At 36.4% G+C, this 20680-nt stretch overlaps 1 protein-coding gene across 1 annotated transcript in view; it reads right to left on the bottom strand.

The window, feature by feature from the left end:
- The window catches only part of LOC145987866 (uncharacterized), a 61348-nt gene that overhangs the window by 21181 nt on the left and 19487 nt on the right, over positions 1 to 20680 (bottom strand). The window contains exons 3-5 of the mRNA XM_083122630.1: positions 15777 to 15884; positions 8795 to 9225; positions 3998 to 4395 (exon numbers count right to left, since the gene is read on the bottom strand). Of these exons, the coding sequence (XP_082978756.1) occupies positions 3998 to 4395; positions 8795 to 9225; positions 15777 to 15884 (937 nt within the window). The remainder of the gene's footprint in view (positions 1 to 3997; positions 4396 to 8794; positions 9226 to 15776; positions 15885 to 20680) is intronic.

The raw sequence follows: 20680 nt of genomic DNA, 5'->3' as shown, positions 1-20680 counted from the left end.
TTCTCACAGCAACAGCATGCAGGGTCAGTGGCGACTAGTGGTGTTTTTAAGGTGTAGGAAGTAATGGTAAACAGACCGAGGAAAGACTTTGAAAATATGTTCATTTAAACAGGCACAAGCATCATTTATACTATCCATTGCATTTAGCTGCAACCCTGTACCCACTTTTGAGTAGACCAAGTTTGATTGGTTGGACCACAGATAAACATATTACGTGTTTTGCCAATCCCCTGATAGGAATATTGCTTCTTCAACTCATAAATTATGCTAAACGCAACAAATTATGTGGTTTTTAAGTTCAATTTATGCAGCTATTTTGGTGTTGTGAACTTGGTTAATCCATTATTTACTATAGTTAAGCAAAATTTGAGAATTTCACCCATCACATCAATTACAATGGATCAACCAACCAATTAAATAGATTCAGTACAGTGCTTGAGAAAGTTGGAGAAAATTCATGATTGGGAATTGTGGACCATGTTTCACTTGTGACCTCCAACTTTTTACTGATTTCATTTCATAAAATGCTCATTTGCTAAATCGGAGAGGAAAAAGAAGACGATGTACCGTGATGCAATTGTAAAAGCTTGTTCTTTGGTCGTCATACTTCCTTTTGTTTGAAGCAAGTCCGTTGGAGAAGTACAAATAAATAATATATTTCTTCAAAGTATCTTCCATTGAATTCCATTTATCTGTCTCCTAGGGATGCACGTTTAGAGATGATGCTAGATTTTACCATTATGCCAAACACAGGGTGCTAGGTATCAACGGAGTTCAAATTATACTAGGTTTAGAACCATAATGCAAGGGTTGGCATCACTGAATGAGGAAGCGAGTGCTTCTTCCTTGCTGGACCACGCAACTGAGCAACTCCCTCCCCCATTCTACACCCCTCACCCATCTGGGTGTAGGTGGAAGTTTGAGGTTCCTCAGCAGCAGGGAAGGGGAAAGACTGTTGTTTTTGGCGGCAGCTGGAGCAAGCAAGGAATAGCGAACCTGTTCGAGTGTACACAAATTGCGCTCTTCATTTTTAATGCACATTAAACTCCTAAAAAGTAGAGAACTGGAAATAAGTTTCGGGTGATTCCCTTGCTAGAGGCCCCAAACTTTTGTCTATAAAACTGCCATTTACTTCAAGTTTGTCTTAAAATTTTGTATGCACATACCTTCAACAATGTAAAACAGGATCTAACTCCTCGCAATAGGTTTGGACTGTTCCAGTGACCTTCATTTGTTTTGTTCCACAATAATGTACCTCGGTAGTGTTGGCTCGAATGTATAGGGACTACAATGTACACAATCAAAGAACGTGTGTTCCTCGTTTGTAAATACTGGCAAACTGGTTCATTTAAAGCATGTCAAAGGGCATTTCAGACTGAATTTCGTGTGAGACGTGTACCTTCAAAGTGTTGTATCCAGAAATTGGTAAAGTTAGAGACAATGGGAAGTCTTGTCACACAGCATTCAGGAGGCCGGAAAATGTCTGAAGAGACAAAACAGGATGTAAAGGAGCGATTACAGGCATCACCATCAAAATCAATGCGAAGACTTTCCCAAGAAACTAATCTCCCATATTCCACGTGACAAAAACTTGCAAAAAAAAAATCAAAACTACATGATTACTCTGAGATTTTAGACCTCAATTGGTTAACGGATAAAGCATGGTTTCATCTTAGTGGCTATATAAAATCTCAAAACATGCTTATATGGGCAGAAGAAAATCCTGGTACAATACATGAACAGCCTTTGCATTCTCAGATAATTGGAGTGTGGTGTGGAGTGTCTTGTAGGCAAATTATAGGCCCTATTTCTTTTGAACAAATGGTTAACACGGAAGTCTCCCTGGGAATATTCACAGAGTTTGTCAATCAGTTAACAGATGATGAACTAACTTATGGATATTTCCAACAAGATGGTGCACAAGAAGGAGACCACACACCTTACTAGAGGTTGGTTACTGTTGTGAACATCACTGTTTTTATCAACATATTCTGCCGTGGTATATTCCGCTGTACTATGTCTTATGGTGTATCACTTGCATAAACACATTCTTGGACTCTGCCGTAACCGCAACCATTCATAACGTAACTGTATCTGTTGATGGAAAGCACAACACATGCAAATAAATTACTGTTGCACCACTTTCTGGATTCTTTATGCAGTTTCTAGCTGTTCTTAAGATACGAGGGCTGCTGGAAAAATTTCGGCAATCAATATGAAAAAAGCCATGTGAAATTCTTGGAATAGCTTTATTGTTTTTCAAAGTATTCACCCTTAAGATCGCATACGCTTAAACCAATTTTGAAAGCATTGTTTCCACTATGAAGCTGATACCTCAGAAACTGCTGTTCGGAATGCGTCAACAGCTGCTTCAGGTGACACAAATTGTTCACCATGCATCTTATTTTTCATGTGTGGGAACAAAAAGAAGTCATTAGGTGATAAATCAGGTGAGTACGGGCAATTGATTCAACATTTTTACTGGACAAAAAATCAACAGTTTGGTGTGCTGAGTGGGAACTGGCGTTGTCATGGTGAAGAATAACATGACGATTTGAGTTTGTTTTATGCAATTCATTGATGACCTCTGGCAAACAAATTGTTGTATACCACTCAGCATTTACAGTCCTTCGATCTTCTAAAGCTATTGTGGCCCCATGTCCCGTATAACCGAAGAAACAAGCAATCATTTGCTTGGCAGCTCTCCTCGAACAAACAACTTTTGTTGGTTTCGGCTCACTTTTGAAACATTCAAACAGTGGATTGCTGTTTGGTTTTGGGTTGGTATGAATAGATCCAAGTTTTATACCCTGTAACGAAGCAGTACACCAAATTTGACTTGCCTCGGTTGAATTTTTGGAGCATTTCTTTACACCAATTTACAAGAGCCTGTTTTTGAGCTTTGCTCAAGTTGTGTGGGATCCAACAGCTTGAAAGTTTCTGTACGTTCAGATGACCATGCAAAATCGTATATATTGCTTTCATGTCAATGTTCAAGAATGCTTGAATCTCACGGTATGTCACATGGCGATCTCTCTCAATCATTTCACGCACAGCATCAACATTGCTGGCAATAGACGTGGATGGACGACCTTCACGAAATTCATCAGTGAAAAATGTTTCGGTGTTAAACTACATTTGAAATCATAAAAAATCATTGCCTGAAAGTGTTCATGAGAAATTTCCATTTCTCACACGAAACAACTACTTCAAACTGTTGGAAAAATAAACGAATAGGCTTAAACAAACAATCAAAGATAATTTAAACATAAAAAAGGTATATTCTTCCGATTTTATAATAGCGGAACACTAGTGCCACTGTTGGTGGTAGATTGCAGAAACTTCTCCAGCAACCCTCGTATTTTTGACCAGTATATTTTCATCTCCACAGTTAATCAACTTGCATTTGTTGTAAATTTTATACATATAATGCATTATTTATCTTGATGCATTGGGCAAGATGCTTCACGATTTTTCGTAAAAAAATGAATGTTTTATTTAAAACTTCACTTCCCTGGTAAGATATAATCTTTCGACAAATGAGCAGACTAGTGCATTAATCGTAATTTTCTTACCACATTTCAGTATTATCTCCCATGACAGTCAATCAATTCTGCTTTTCCAGATAAACACATGAAAACCTTTCCCAAGTTTTGACTCATAAAACAATTTAGTCAAAAAGTTAAAAAGTGATTAGCAGATGTTATTCTTTCACACCTTGCCTGTGTATTGAACAGCTTCAACACACCACACTATCCTACAAACAGTAGTTTCGAAAAATCTCATATCAGTGAATGGTCTCTATTTGACTGGAGGGACCATGCCACTTATTACCTCAGTGTGAAACCCCATGTTGCATGTTATTTGTTGCCTGAATGCTCCCCAAGACCCCTTGCTGCATGCTACAGGCACCGCTTACTACAGATTGGCTGACCCAATTATATTAGTAACAAAAAGAGGAGATAGATGCATATTAAGAATTCATCTTGCTACTTACTCTAACTGCCGCCGCTCGCGGTCCCTGACTCCTTCGTCGGAATCTTCATCTGACACTTCGGGTAATACTGGCTGTGCTGCCCCTTCCTCAGGTTTGTTCTCATCGTCACTGCCTTTGTCGGTCTTTTTCTCTTCGCTGCCACTTCCAGCATCCTTCTTGGCTGGTTCATCTTCATCACTCCCGGATGCTTTCTTCTCAGCTTCTTCTTCACTGTCAGATTTCCCACGATCACTGCCACTCACGGACCGTTTTTCGTCCTCTGAATCTGATGTTATTTTACTTCTTCTCTTCACCACCTTTTTCTTCTTTCCACTATCATCGTCTTTCTCTCCTTCATCGTCACTCTCTGCTCCTCTGTCCTCTTCCTCTGAATCTGATGTTATCTTCACTCTTTTCTTCTGTAATGTACACATAAAAATTAATGCATGAAATGCTATATAAAAACAGACGTTCACTATAATTTTAAGAATATGACTGACTTACACAAATCAATGTTAATATAAGCGCAATATCCACCTCAGGAGCTGAATGTGTTTGTTACATCTTCATATGTCCAGTGCTTTCTAACAATTTTATTTTATGATCAGCAATATTTTTTTTGACTATAGAACGAAAAATTCTATTTTTGTTACTAATCAGCTCATATATTTCATGTAGGAGTAGCTCCATTTCTTGCACAATAGCCTGAATTAGAGTCAATACAGTAAACAGTAACATGTATACGAAACTAAACTCAATGGTGGAACCCTAGCAAGCAGCTTTTTCATTGGGTGATGCACGAACTTGACAATGTTCGTACCAAACGCTAACTAGGGGAGACCGGGGTAATTAGAACATGGGGTTATTGGAACATGTTAATGTAGAATAATTTAAAATGAAAAGAGTGGTGTAATAACATTTCATACCTATGTACCTACACTAAACCTACATGCAGAAAATTTGTTATTGGAATAACTACACAAAAGTAAGTTTTATTTGACTTTTATTATACACCTGCAAAAATGATGTGACGTATGCTTGGTGTTTCTCTGCTTCTGCATATATTGGATGTGAATGAAAGAACCCTTTCAAAATTTTCTTCACCCCTATAATAAAACATAAGGGCACACATCATTTCATGTGAGTTTGGTTGTCTATGGGCAATTTGCCTGGTTTTTATAAGCAAAGTTCTTATTACCCCAAAAATTTCTGCAAATGGGTTATTAGAACATTGCGTAATTTGCTTGATTTCGATTGGGTATACTAGATTGTACATGTAACTATTAGAAGTTTTTTCTTTACTACATTGTAGAATGGCCTGTAACCTTTCAAATAAATCATAGAACACTGATTTTCATTCACACATATTTGCTTCACAGCTGGGAAATTGAACTTTATGAAAAAAAGACGTTAACTTGGGATTTTATTTAAACAAGCATTGATAACTCCAGAAGAAGTACAGCTATTGTGTTCAAATTTGCAGGGTAAATGGGACATTTATATATGATGTTCGTATTACCCCAACAGCAATCTAAAGCTATTCAGTTGAAATTTCTAACTTATGTTCCATTAACCCCAAATGGGGTAATTGGAACAATTTTATGGTGTCATGACAATTTTTTTTTTGGACGAGTATTTGCAATGCAGGTATGGTCATTATTTTTTTCAAAAATATGCAAAAGATGTCCTTTTAAATGATAGAAATTTTTAAAAAATCCATCAGTAACTTTCTGAGTAATTTACAGTGGAACTTCTACAGGCTGTTTCCTGTTCTAATTACTCCGGTCTCCCCTATTTGGTTACATAGGAGCCACTCCTATAAGTATGGTTGAATCATTTTGATTGGAGTTGGGTTTTACACCCACTGCAAAATGACTTCGGACTTCATAACAAAAGCACAAAAAATTACATCTTTATCCAAGGCCGGAGGCTCAGTCCCGAATCATTGACTTGTTGATAAAAGCAAGAGACTTGGTAGGATTAATTGTTCTATCATTAAAGTTATTTTCAGTGGAGTAGCCAATTGATATCTGCACTCAGATGGCCACCATCTTGAAAATAATCAGCCATATCTCCAGAACGGTGTCTCCTATTAACGTCCGTTTTTCTCAGAAATGTTCCAAATAGTGTAAACTTTCATAATAAATCAATAAATCTATTTAAAAAAAAATAAAAAATAGAAGTTTCTCAGAAAAACTACAGAATAACTGCATGTTGAAAGTTTTAACAATGATTCTTTTTTCAAAAATTATGTTGACTTGTTTGTACATTGTATTTATCTTAAAATGTTATTTAAGGTACATTTATAAATCTAGAAAAAATAGGGGTTCAGTTTGTCTAAAGACTTCTAACAAACACTAAGTAATCTTATAAAATAGAAAATGCCATTGTTTGGTTCGAGAATTATTAATCAAGACTTTCTGAAAAACTTATATTTCTTATTTTTCAAAAATAGATTTATTGATTTGTTTGCTCCACAGAACCATATACTGCCCTTTCCATTTGTATACTTCAAAATCTTGTGCGAGTCCCGCAACCTCGCAAAAAAATAATATAGTTGCTATGACTCACATAATTGTATAAACTTCGTGAAAAGGGTAAGCTCAAGCAGGACTTAGAATTGGTTAGCTTGGTAGTTCAGTTGGTATAACGATGCCACAATATGTTAGACACTTAGGTTTGAGTCACATTGATGACCAACCTCCACCCACCCTTCCCCCCCTCCCTCTGCAACATATCCATGCCACACTTCCGAACAGTTTCACATTTTGGCTCATTATTCAACTTGTATGGCACCCAAGAACATGAAACATGTTTCATTCTCTTCAGAAATGTCCATTCTTTGAAATGAATACTAAAGTTCGCGCCTTCTCCCCAAAATAGCAAGAGAAGAGGGGGCAAACTCCAGATTTTTGTGTTTTATTTCCATTGAAACTTCGGGGTTGTGCCCCCAAACACCACTTCCTCGGTTCAGCGTTCTGAATTGTACATGGTTGCATGCACTGATGTTTTAGCTGCAAAACAAAACTTATCGAGAGTAGATTGCTCTTATAGTGTTAGAGTTATAACAATTTTCCTCAAAAAAATGCAAATTACCTATTTTAAATAATCACATTTTGGCTTATTATTCAACTTGTATGGCACCCAAGAACATGGAACATGTTTCATTCTCTTGAGAAATGTCCAAAAGAATACTAAAGTTCCTGCCTTCTCCCCAAAATAGCAGGAGAAGAGGGGGCAAACTCCAGATTTTTATGTTTTATCCATTGAAATTCTGGGGCCATGCCCCCCAAGCACCCCTTCCTCGATCTGGCATTCTGAATTGTACACGGTTGCATGCACTGATGTTTTAGCTGCAAAACAAAAGTTATCCGAAGCAGATTGCTCCCATAATGCACGAGTTATAACAATTTTCCTCCAGTGTGTTCGAATTTAAAATTCCCGCTGAGAAGCCTGGGCGAGAACTGGGGTACTTTCGTAAACCTGCTCAAGAGTGTAAAAGTTAAAGTGGGATCCAAACCACCGTGCAATGTGCCTACACCAGGAATCGAACCCAGGACCCCTTAATAACAAGGTGACGACATTACCAGTATGCTATCGAAGAGGAGGCCCTACTTTCATACAAACTTTTCTAGAAAGTAGTCAATAACAGTTTTACGTTACATGCTCATAACACTGTGTTGATACACATTAGATAGAAATATTCTGAAAGTCGTACATAAGCTACTGTTATGTACAAATTACAAGCATGCATTAAAAGCTATGTGGAAAAATATGTTGTATATGAAGGTTTTCTTTGGAGGATTGCAATTGTTTTGCGAATCAGATTCCTCTGGGTTGGAAAATGTTGAAGTCTCTTGCTTGTTATTATTCTCATTTGTATGTTACTGGAATGTACTAAAGCCATGAAAATACAAACATTTTAAAAATGTCATGTTAAAGATAGATGCCATTTTGAAAACCTGAAAGGTAAAAATCCTAGTGAAGTAATGAATTATTGATTTGACGAATGCATAGTGCTGTGTGGTTTTTAATGCACACAGCTGTAAAATGGAAAAAGCTTGGTATAAAAGTTTATGTTTCTAAATGCTCTTCCAAGGTTGCATCTTGCTTGGTAGCTGGGGAATTCAACAGTTAGTTCTCCCCCAATGGCTTTGTTGTTTAAAATGTAACAAAACGGCCTTCCGCCCAGTGGGAAGGGGAGGCCCGTTTTGTTGGAGGTATAAATATTTGGTTCCAACTCATTCGGGACAGATGCACACATGGAGATATACAGAGAGAGATGGCTAGAGAGACATACACAGATGTATACAGATATATACTAAGAGTGAGCGCTCATCTAGAGACTCCTGCGTGATACACTGTGGGGGCAGGTTAACGATATGGTAAATAGTGTGCTCGTAGAGCAAAGTTCAGAAAAGTGCACTCTTATTGTAATGGAGCAAAAGGCAAGCTCGAGCATTTTTTTTCTTTTACTGGAGCTGTAATGAAATGATGTGTATATACAGAGAAAGGGAGGTGTGTAAATAAATGTGTACATAAAAGATACCTCTGTGAGGCATCATTGAGCGAGCCCTGTAGGTCGTAAGTGCATGCTAGGTATAGGAGAGTAAAGTATTCTTGTGGTTTGGAAATACGTTGGCTGTCAGAAACCCCTAGATTTCAAGAAGACAGCCGGTTCGGGTTACATAAAGTATGGGCATATGTAAAACCACAAAACAATAGCAATACCTGAGTGGGCAGTCATCAATCGTAAGTTTTCAGAAATGAGATCCATACATTAAGATATTTCACACTCCACATACACAAACTCTTTACCTTTTTTCCTTTACTCTCGACAGGCTTGTATTCGTCTTCTGAATCTGACATGATGGCCTTCTTCGTCTTCTTCCTCCTCCTACTGCTATCACTACCGCTTTCCGATCCTTTGTCACTCTCAGCTCCTGACTTTTTGTCATCGTCACTTCCCTTTCCACTCTTAGCAGACTTGTTATCATCTTCATCATCACTTCCCTTCTTACTTGCACTAGATTTCCTACCTTCATCATCACTCCCTTTATCTGACCTTTTGTCACTCTTCTTCTTACTGACATCACTGTCACTGTCCCTTGCACTAGCTGCATCAGACATTCGCTCATCTTCATCATCACTTCCTTTCTTACTTTTAACTGACTTCTTATCATCACCATCAACTGACATTTTGTCATCTGCTTGACTTTTTGCATCACCATCATCTTTATCGCTGCTTTCTGCAAAATCAAAACATGAACATATGAAGCATTACATTCATTCTAAATAAACATTTTATACAATTCTCATATCCATGGACACAGTTATACAAAAAATAAATAAATACATTTTAAAATGCACACTTAAGCTCATCACACTTTGAACAGGATTTTCAATATTTTGCTGTATGATCATAACAAGCAGGCAAATATTAATTTGATGTGATAAGATCATTTAATTACAAAAACTATTTCTCCAAGGATAGTTAAACTCTGTTAAAGTGTTGTGCAACATTCTTGCAGACTCCACTAAACATCCGGACTCCAGAAAGTATTGTCCTGTACCAGTGTTGGAATTTGAACTCATACTTTTTGGTATAGACTCCACTGGGACAAGCCAAATACTGATACATAGATATTTTTTAATGCTTTCCTTACTACTTCACTCTTTACAGGTAATTTTAGACTTTAATTAATGGTGCAAGTAGAGAGTACATTTTCTTTCTCCAAAATTGCAATTTCAGGGAGAAAACATTATAAGCATTTATTGCCATATCATAACTGTCATTTTTGTTTCTGCATGCCATGTTATTCTGTTGATAGAGATCGGAAAGAAGGTACCAGATGACCAGAAAGTATAGGTAAAATCAACTTAACACCATTAATGCAAGTAACAAATGAATGAATGTGAGAAAATGAATATGTAACTTTTTCCACATACAGTGGAATTCAGATTTTTACATTTTCCTGCATTACACATTTCAATTCTCATGGTCCCAATAGAACAAAATACAAAATTTTTCCTGAATTTTACATTTTCCTGCATTTAAAATTCTTTCAACTTGGTCCCCTGAAAAATGTAAAATCGAGGTTTCACTGTACTTGCATGACAAGTAACATACTGAATCATTACAATGCTTTCTGCACTCCTGCAGAAAAGTTTTTCCTTCCTGAAGGCAGCTCAGGACTACTTCCTTGACTGTTTTCTCTACTCTGTGATTTGTTTCTTGCTCTCAGGATCATGATGAGGCTCATCACAGGTGCCAATTCTTTCCAAAACATTATGATTGTCAATTTAATGAGTCAAGAACTGGTTTGCATCCTCGTTCTCCAAACTTAATGATCCAGTGCTGATACACAAAAATGTAACCAATACTAACATGATTCTACACTAGCCTTCTCTGATCAGGTCATCTGCTCTGTCAATGTAGGGCTGTGTGTGCGATCTTGATAGGTAAGTAGATCAACCTTCATTAGTTTCACTTATTCTTCCTGCATTAAACCTTTACACTAAGTCGTAAACATTTTGTTGGTTCATGGTGCTTGCAAATTCACACTGAGACAAGATCCAATGATAAATTTCCATACGTTCCACTCCCTATACCCAAAAAAAATTAATTGAATCCTTGTTTTAAGTCAAGTTTTGGCATAGATAGGCTAATCAGGACTGGACCTACAATTTAAAGAGGAATCCAAACCACTGTGCAATGTGCCTTCGACTATCGAACAAGGGACTCTTGCCCAAGACAGTGCTCTGCAGCATGTCCTTATTTGATGGTGCAATCCTGCAAGGTGCATTACTAAACTACTAACAATCCATTTACAAACGTATAGGGTCCCATTAGCTTCTCTACATACTGGTTACCTGTGATTTAAAAACTGGCTTTACTATTTGATTCACCCTGTACAACAGAAAATGTTGGCTGCAAAAGTACATTTTTAATATTTAATTTTCTGAAAGGAAGTAACATCCAAGTTATTCAGGTGAACTGAAGAAAGTCCCAACTGATGAACGTTGATGCTGATTACATAGAAGCAATTCCAGAAAAGGGGAAATGAAATGTTTTCAATATGGATTCATCAGATTCCAGATTACCTGGTTCTGAAAATGTGTGAATGTGGATCCAAAGAGAATAGGTCAAAATTGTTCAAGTCCAATTTATGCTCCAATAGGTTAGTCAGGATTGGACCTGGATCGAAACTACTTTGCACTGTGCCTTCAATTGGGATCGAACCTGGGACTCCTTGTTGACAAGCTGGCAGCGCTACCACTAAGCAATCAAGGAGGCCTTCCAATGAGAATAGGTGACCAGATCTCATATCCGGAACCAAAACGAAATATCAGGCACTTTACAAACAAGGAAACAAATGATACTTTGATGAATTTAACTTGTTTGAATACCCATAGACAGAAAGAAACCAAATATGTATTATGATGCATGTCTCTCACCATCTTAGATGAGAAGATGTTGTGTACAAATACAAACTGATGCCACATGCATGCATGCAGATTTCACACATGCCTAGTAGGTTTTTGAATGTTTGATTGATTTGCTCTATTTTACTTTGCATTTCTGCCACTTTTGGCTAATCGCAAAGATGAAGATGAGTGATAAAACTGATGAAGGGATACACAAAGAACACCCATGCCCAGGTTTGGATTTGAACCTGGGACCTCTAGCCTTGCAGAGCGGTGTGCTCACCACTCTGCCAAAGAGGTCGGCGATTCTCTGAACGTTCTCTTCTCTTCATGTAATACACGAAAGTTGCACAGGTGTAAAAGCACCATCAGCATCTTACAGAAAAAGATAAATGCCTGTGGCAACAGTGAATCTTAGTTTTTCTTGTATGTACGCATTGCTTGCATTGTAGAATTATTTTCCTGTAGTTTACGGTTATTACAAGCATAAGAAAACAGTTTTTCTTTGTGACGTTTCAGGAAATACAGACAAAGATGAAAAATCTGTTGAAAAGAAATTTGTGTGCATTCCATTCCACAAGGGATTCTCACATAAAATTGCAAAATTTTTTAGAAGTTTTAATTTCAAAATTGTTTTTAAATCACCAAGAAGTTTGGAATGTACATTTAATGAATTCAAAATGAGAAACTCTCTACCAGATGTGGAAACCACAGGAATATATAATATAAGTTGTTCATGTTCAAAGGATTATGTGGGACAAACAGCAAGGAAAATGGCAATAAGATGGCACGAACACGATTTGGACATTATAAATCTAAACCCAAGAACAGGTTTGTCAACTCATATCATCGAAGAGAAGCATTTGATTAAAAAGAGAAGGGTTTTAAAAAGATTAACGGGAAACACAGAGTTGAATGTCTGGGAAGCTTCGTTCATTGCAGAAGAACACTGGAATAAATTAAATAATGAAAATGGTAACATAGATCCAGTATGGAGTTTTCTTTTTCACAAATGGAGTAAGCCACCATCTTTAAAATTTAATGTAACAGAAAACATCAAGAGACTTTGTGAAAACAATGATGAATTTGAATTACCTGATGATATTTGGAATTCATAATTTAAAAAAAATATATATATATATCTGAAATAAAAATGAAACAGACTGCTTCTTTTCACAGTTAAGTTGCTATATTACAACAATGTAACATTGACAACATCCATTATATAATGGATTATCTTTGTTTAAAAAAATTACTAACCATTGTTATAACTGTATCTTTAGTCAAAATGAAAATAAATGTCTGATGAAAGAAGTGTGTGTTCTCCTGAAACGTCACAAAGAAAAACTGTTTTCTTATGCTTGTAATAACCGTAAACTACAGGAAAATAACAGTGAATCTGTGATAAATGGTTGCACACAAGTAGAATATTGCACTTCAATGTATTAACTTCGTTATGCAGTTCTTTGAAAATCATAATTTTGGAACAGGCTTTTTCATAAATAATAGAATTATCTCGGCTCTTAAAACAGTAGAATTTATTAATGATAGGATATCATATGCAGTTTTACAGGGTAGGTGGTGTAAAATTATTTTAATAAACATACATGCACCAATGGAAGATAAAGATGATAATACTAAAGATGATTTTTATACAGAGTTAGAACAGGTTTTTGATAAATTTTCTCAGTATGATATGAAAATTCTGTTAGGTGACTGTAATGCACAGATTGGCAAAGAAGAGACATTTAAACCCACGATTGGTAAAGAAAGTCTTCATGAATTAAGTAATGATAATGGTATAATATTGATTACTTTTGCAACCTCAAAGAATTTAATTGTGAAATATACCTGGTCTTCTCCAGATGGTAAAACTCATAATCAGATAGATCATAAGATAAGAGAAGGCGTACTAGTATAATTGACGTTCGTACACATAGAGGTGCTGACTGTGCCAGTGACCATTATTTAGTAATTGCTAAATTAAGAGAAAGACTCTCAGTGATAAATCATAAGCAACAAAATCTAAAAGTTATAAAATTTGATACAGGAAAGTTTACTGATGAAAGAATTAAGAAAGATTACCAAATTGAACTGTCAAATAGATTTGATGTCTTGCGGGATTTAAATGACGACGAAAATATAAATGAAACAGACGTAAATAAGAATTGGGAGCACATACATAATGCAATAGAATCGGCAGCTAAAGAAAGTATAGGATACCATAAACCGATAAAAAGTAAGCCGTGGTTTGATAATGAATGTCATAATCTAATAGAAATAAGAAATCAGGCTAGACTTAGGTGGTTAAGTAACTAGGATGATACAAATCTAAACAATTATAATAGAATAAAGCGAGAAGTTAACCGCACGTTTAGAAGTAAAAAAAGAGATTACTTGAAAAGCAAAATTAACGAAATTGAAACAAACAGCAAAAATAAAAATATCAGAGATTTATATAAAGGTGTAAATGAGTTTAGAAAGGGGTGGCAACCTAAAGTAAACTTGATAAAAGATAAAGACGGTGATTTTCTAGCTGACCCATGTGATATTCTAAATAGATGGAAGAACTACTTTAATGACCTTTTAAATGTCCATGTAGGAGATAAATCAGAAGTAAATGAAGTACACACAGCAGAACCTTTAGTTCCAGAACCTAACTTGACTGAAGTTAGAGATGCTATTAAAAGGCTAAAGAATAACAAAGCACCTGGCATTGATTTAATACCAGCTGAGTTAATTAAATATGGTGGAAATTCGTTAACATGTCAAATTCATAAATTAATTTGTTTACTATAGAATAAAGAAGAAATCCCTCAACAGTGGAAAGAATCCATAATTGTTCCTGTGTTTAAAATAGGTGATAAAATGAACTGCAATAATTACCGTGGAATTTCTCTACTCTCAACAACATATAAAATATTATCTAACATTCTTTTAACAAGGCTAACCCCATATGCTAATGAAATTATAGGGGATTATCAATGTGGATTTAAACGTAACAGATCAACTACAGATCTGACCTTTTGTCACTCTTCACATCAGACAGACACTTTAAAAAAAGTGGGAATATAATAAAAATGTCCATCAGCTATTCATTGATTTCAAAAAAGCATATGATTCGATCAAAAGAGATCAATTATATAATATATTAGTCGAGTTTGGAATACCTAAGAAGCTTATTAGTATGATAAAAATATGCACCAGTGAAACAGAAAGTAAAATTCGTGTGGGTATTAATATGTCTGACAAATTTACAATTCATGATGGGTTAAAACAAGGAGATGCATTATCTCCATTGCTCTTTAATTTTGCCTTAGAATATGCTGTTAGGAAGGTAAAGGAAACTAAAGAAGGACTAAAATTAAATGGTGTGACTCAGTTGTTAGCATATGCAGATGATGTAGACTTACTGGGGGATGATGTGAATACAATTAAGAATAATGCTAAAATATTTTTCAAAACTGCTAAAGAGATAGGTTTGGAAGTTAACAAAGAGAAAACTAAATATATGCTTACAGGCCGAAACCAAGTGTTAGGTAATAATCAAAATCTAATTATTGATAACAACTCGTTTGAACCAGTTTCCAAATTCAAATACTTAGGAGTAATATTAACAAATGAAAATTATATTAAAGAGGAAATAAAAAGTAGGCTTTATTCAGGAAATGCATGTTACTTTTCTATTCATAAACTTTTGTCTTCTCGTTTAATATCTAAGAAACTAAAAGTTAAAATATACAAAACAGTAATTTTGCCTGTAGTATTATATGGATGTGAAACTTGGTCCCTTACATTGAAAGAGGAACATAAATTGCGAGTATTTGAAAATAAGATCCTTAGGAAAATCTTTGGACCTAAAAGGGATGAGACAGGTGAGTGGAGAAGGTTACATAATTTAGAACTACATCATTTGTATTCATGTCCAGATATTATTAGAATAATTAAATCAAGAAGACTTAGGTGGGCAGGCCATGTGGCACGAATGGGAGAGAAAAGAGGAGTTTACAGGATTCTTGTTGGGAAACCTGATGGTAAGAGACCTGTAGGAAGGCCAAGATGAAGATGGAGGGACAACGTTGAGATGGACCTAAGGGAAATCGGTAGGGATGGAAAAGAGTATATAGAACTTGCTCAAGATAGGGAAAGATGGAAGGCCTGTGTTGCTGCAGCCATGAACCTTCGGGTTTAAGAAGGCTAGGGAGTTAGTTAGTTAGTTATGCAGTTCTTTGAAGTCATGTAGCACCCAAATATTACCTAATTGAGCAAAACAAAACCAAGAAATGCTTATGTTCATAGCGTGATGTCATCTTTGGTTGTTGTTGTTTTGTGTGTGTGTGTGTGTGTGTTTAGTTAAAAATATGTGACTTACCTTTATCCTTTTTGCTCTCATCCTTATCACTTTCATGCTCTGGTTCCATGTCTTCATTGTCACTGTCTACTACAGATCGACGTTCCTCTATCTCACATTTATCGGACTCTACAGAGACAAGTGTTAAGAGAATATAATTTTAAAAATGAAATAATTTTTCTATTTATTAAGATATACAGGCTGTCCGAAAAGTCACTCAACCAATATTTTGAACATATGTAACATTTGTACAGAGACATAAAACTTACACTGGGCATTAATTAACTTTGTCTATATGGATATTTCTAAAACATTAAACAAGAAAATCAAGTTCTACACTATCTTTTTTGTATGATACATTTCAAATCTGTTGTTTCATCTGGGCATTCATTGAATAACATAACCAGATGTCGGGTACACCTGGTACTGTCCTCTGACACGATCAATGTTGCCAGTACACTTTGTAATTTAGGGAAAAAATACTTCTTTATTAATATACCATAATTAACCTCATAAAATTGTCTGTAATGCATAAAAATTTATCATCTTTTATCAATTCGATAATACCAACACAGACCATCGTCACACATCAATTTTTCTTGCAACCAACTTCACAGCATGTTTGATTTTACTTCATACAAAAACTTTTATTACTTCTTAGTAACTTTTTCCACACAATGAACAGTTCATATAGACCATGATTTTCGTGTTTAATGTTTTAAAAATATCGACATGTACAAAGTTAATACCCAGTGTAAGTTACAAGTCTATATCGATTTCTGTACAAAAGTTATTCAAATCTTGGTTGTCTAACTTTTCGGACACCCTGCACTTGCATTTCTTTTCACCAAAACTTTACAGTCCAATAGATACTGAACAAAACGAGGTGCTATTTGTAACTATATTGTCATTAGTTTCAGAAATTTTAAATTTTATTTAAAGAAGTACATAATATTAGAATCGCACTGAAAAGGGGCTGAACTTCGAGGCTAACTCCGCACATAACCCTAGTGATTAAAGGTTAAGGACTGTAATAAGTAGGGAACGGATTTATATGAAGTAAAAATGTGCTACATTATTTTCACAAAATTATTGAGTTAAATATGGATTTAAAATTGTAAAAATTTACCTTTTTAATAATGTAAGACACTACACGAGCTACATAAAATACAGTCTTGGCATTGTAACTATTATTGTGACTGTCTTGAAGAGAAACCAGAAGCCAATCCCGTACGTGTGCCACAAAATCGTTGTTTCTGGCGCTGCTGTCGGACGCACAACTATAGTACAGAGGGTGGTTAGCAATGGGCTGTTGACCAACGTTGCCAAAATAACATTTGTAAGAACCAGGAGCCGAAGCTTGAGCCCTCAATCTCTATTGTTGACAACAATTGTAAATAAACAGGAATTTCAAGTGTTTTACAATTTGGTCATTTCATGAGGAATCAACAATGTCCTCAACCTTACATTTTTTTGATTCATTTGAAATTTGGCATTCTGGAAGGGCCAACTGAGATAGGAAAATATGCAAAGTTGCAGATCCATAAATTCTGTATTTTCGACATTACAGTGTTGCAAACTATGCGAGTTTGACAATTTTTCCAACATCTTGTTAACTTTAAATTGCAATATTTGCAATCAGGGAACCTATAGAAGTGATTCCGGACGGCGTTGGAAAAGTCATGAAGGGCTCTTTCACATGAGATATTGCATATCCATGTCAGGGTACATAAAAACAATTGAAGGTGGTGTAAAGAAAACTTTGGTAGCTATTTTCTCAAAAACGAGTCCTTTAATTTTCTTCAAAGAATTATATGTCATAAAGGGTGTCCCATAAAGTGCGCAACTTTTGAATCTGGCTCCATTTTTTAAATGTTTTGTTGGCAGCCCTGTTCTTATCATTTCTAGTATCTACTATCACTCCGATTTGATTAGCAGTTGTTGTTTTCTTTATTGTTGCAGGTGTTGCCATGGAGCGGTTCACAAATGAACAGCACGTTCTGATCGTGAAAACTTATTATCAAAATCTTGAAAGTGGGGCCGAGACGGTAAGACGACTTCGTGCAGTTTTCGGAAGAAATGAAGCACCCAACAAGTCTACAGTTCTGCGGCTGATAAAGAAGTTCGAAACAACTGGTTGTGGTTGCTACTGTGAAATCACCTGGGCGAAATCGCATTCAACGCAATGCTCAACAAATCGCAGTAGTGCAACAAAGTGTAACAGTAAGTCCAAGGAAATCAATTTGCTGACGGTCACAGCAGTTGAACATTCCACGCAGTTCATTGCAAATAATTTTGAGTAAAGACCTTCACATGCATGCATACAAAATCCAACTGGTGCAGAAACTCAAGCTGGCGGATCATCAAAAAAGAAGACGATTTTGCGAATGGATTGAAGAGAGACTGGCAGCGGATGAAAATTTCGCAAAAAACATAATTTTCAGCGACGAAGCCCACTTCCACCTAAGTGGATTTGTTATTAACAAAACTGCAGGATTTGGGGGACTGAAAATCCACGAGTGACCCACGGACATCAAATGCACCCGCAAAGGATGACCGTATGGTGTGGTTTTTGGGCTGTTCATTTGTGAACCGCTCCATGGCAACACCTGCAACAATAAAGAAAACAACAACTGCTAATCAAATTGGAGTGATAGTAGATACTAGAAATGATAAGAACAGGGCTGCCAACAAAACATTTAAAAAATGGTGCCAGATTCAAAAGTTGCGGACTTTATGGGACACCCTATACATACAGTATTACTCAATAACTGTACAAAATTTGAAAATGGGACACCAATGGGATCCAGAGTTATGTTAGATTTAGGGTAGGGTAGAGGATGTTAGGTAATGCATGATAACATTTTGAGAGACAAATTCCTAATATTCAAAAGTAAAAGTCTTAACAGAAATGAAATACAATATTGTTTGAATTAACGTACATGAATCTAATGTTCAAATTTGCAGTTATTAAAAATACAGGAGGATTCAAAAGTCTGGTCCCATAAATAACTCCGTTATTAGTGCACATAGCGAAAAATGGAAAGAGGGGAAAGTTGTTGGAAATAGGTGAGTTTCAATCTAAAATGTTTGAAGTTTCAACGGATTGTGCACCCTTTAGGCTGTACGCTGGTGCTAGCATCATTGATAGCCGAAAATGCAACATGCTAGGCCCTGAATACTGCATGGCATCACCAGCCAATATAGTACAGGGTAAATTAAGAATTGATGATGATAATTAAAGGCAAATTAAACAAATCTTTATACTAAAGTATTAAAAATGCGATTGTGAGGCACACACAGTGGCAAAGTGTGAAATACTTATGTATTGCAGCCTGATTATTATTTGTGAGTTTTTAACAGTTTCTAGAGGTTTGGGGAAAGGAGGGCTGTGCACATCACATGTTCTCATTTTTAATACTTGTTTATTTTGCCTGTAATTATAACACTGTTCTGCAAAATTAAACTTTTTGTCGCTCCCATGAACCAAAATAGGTGATTCTTATAGATTTCGAGATCCTGAGTTCGAATCCGCAACCCATTTTTCTCCAGGACATACCAGTTTTGAGGGGGGGGGGTTCAATGACCACGCAAAGGTGCTATTCTCCCCCAATATAAATTTCCATGCTATCGTCAGAATTTCAATATAAAACAAGCAGATACAACTACATAAAGAGTACAAGTTCAACACTTCCATGTCAATTGGTGTTCCTGCTCCTCTTGTAATTTGTACAGGGTGTCTCGCATGTCGCGCCCCTCCATGGTAGCTATTTGTTGATGAAACCTTTCACCGTGTTCATCGGAGACCTCCCCCAAGCTGTACTGTTGAGGGAAGAAGTCCAAGTGGTAATGCAGGAAACGTAACTTGAGGGACATATTACACCCCATGGTACGAAATGAAGTAATTAACCTGCCCACAATGTCTCTGTAATTAGGTGACTTATGATTCCCGAGAAAATTACTGCACACGTCTCGAAAGGCCTCCCAAGCCTCACGTTCCACATCATTCAGCTTAGAAGGAAATCTAGGATCCTTCAAAACGTCTCTGATTTGAGGCCCTGTAAAAACCTTGGCCTCGCTAAGTCTTGGGAACAGTTTTCTGAGATGAGTAAATGCTTCACCATCCCGCTTCAGGGCCTTGACAAATACCTTCATTAGACTTAATTTTGTATGGAGAGGTGGTAAGAATACTTTCTCCGGATCCACAAGAGGTTCATTAGCCACGCTCATCTCTCCTGGAACCAGTTGGATCCTTGGTGGCCATTTTGTGATGGTGTACTGCTCTTTGGCTAGACTGTCTCAACGACACAAGAAACAGCAGTGTTTGGTGTAACCTCTTTGTACACCGGTGAGGATGGCAATAACCTTAAAGTCAGCACATACACACCACTTAAACTGTTCGTAATTTAATTTCTGTTGTAGATTCCGCATGTTCTCGTATCATTCTTTCATATGCACAGCATGAACAACAGGGATGGCAGGATATTGATTGGATTGTGTAGTAACACTGCCTTGAGGCTAGTCCGCAACGAATCTACGAACAGTCTATATTCTTCAGTGATGTAGGCAAATTTCAGTTGTTCCATAAGCGACTTAATGTCACTGCAATACACCAAATCACCATCCTTTGTAGAATTAGGAACTAGACTCACCTCTTTTTTTCTGTACATCGATATATTCACATCTCGGTCAAGTAGATTCCATTGTTGAAGTCGTGATGCAAGCAACAGGGCCTTGGTCTTCGGAAGGTTTAAGTCTCTGACCAGATCATTCAGTTCTTCCTGACTTATCACATGTGGTTCCTTAGTGTCAAGACAGTGGGGCGTAATTGGGATCTGAATGCGTACTCCAAGATTGTGCAACATCCTGACAAGCTGCAGGTTCTTCTTCGGATGAAACACTGCTCAGTGTGTATGAGTCTGGTG

The sequence above is a fragment of the Lepisma saccharinum genome, chromosome 5 (genome assembly GCF_977018435.1).
Source record: "Lepisma saccharinum chromosome 5, izLepSacc3.1, whole genome shotgun sequence".
Lineage (NCBI taxonomy): Eukaryota > Metazoa > Arthropoda > Insecta > Zygentoma > Lepismatidae > Lepisma > Lepisma saccharinum.
Note: the sequence above shows the minus strand (reverse complement) of the source record. Positions and strands in the feature narration are given on the sequence as shown.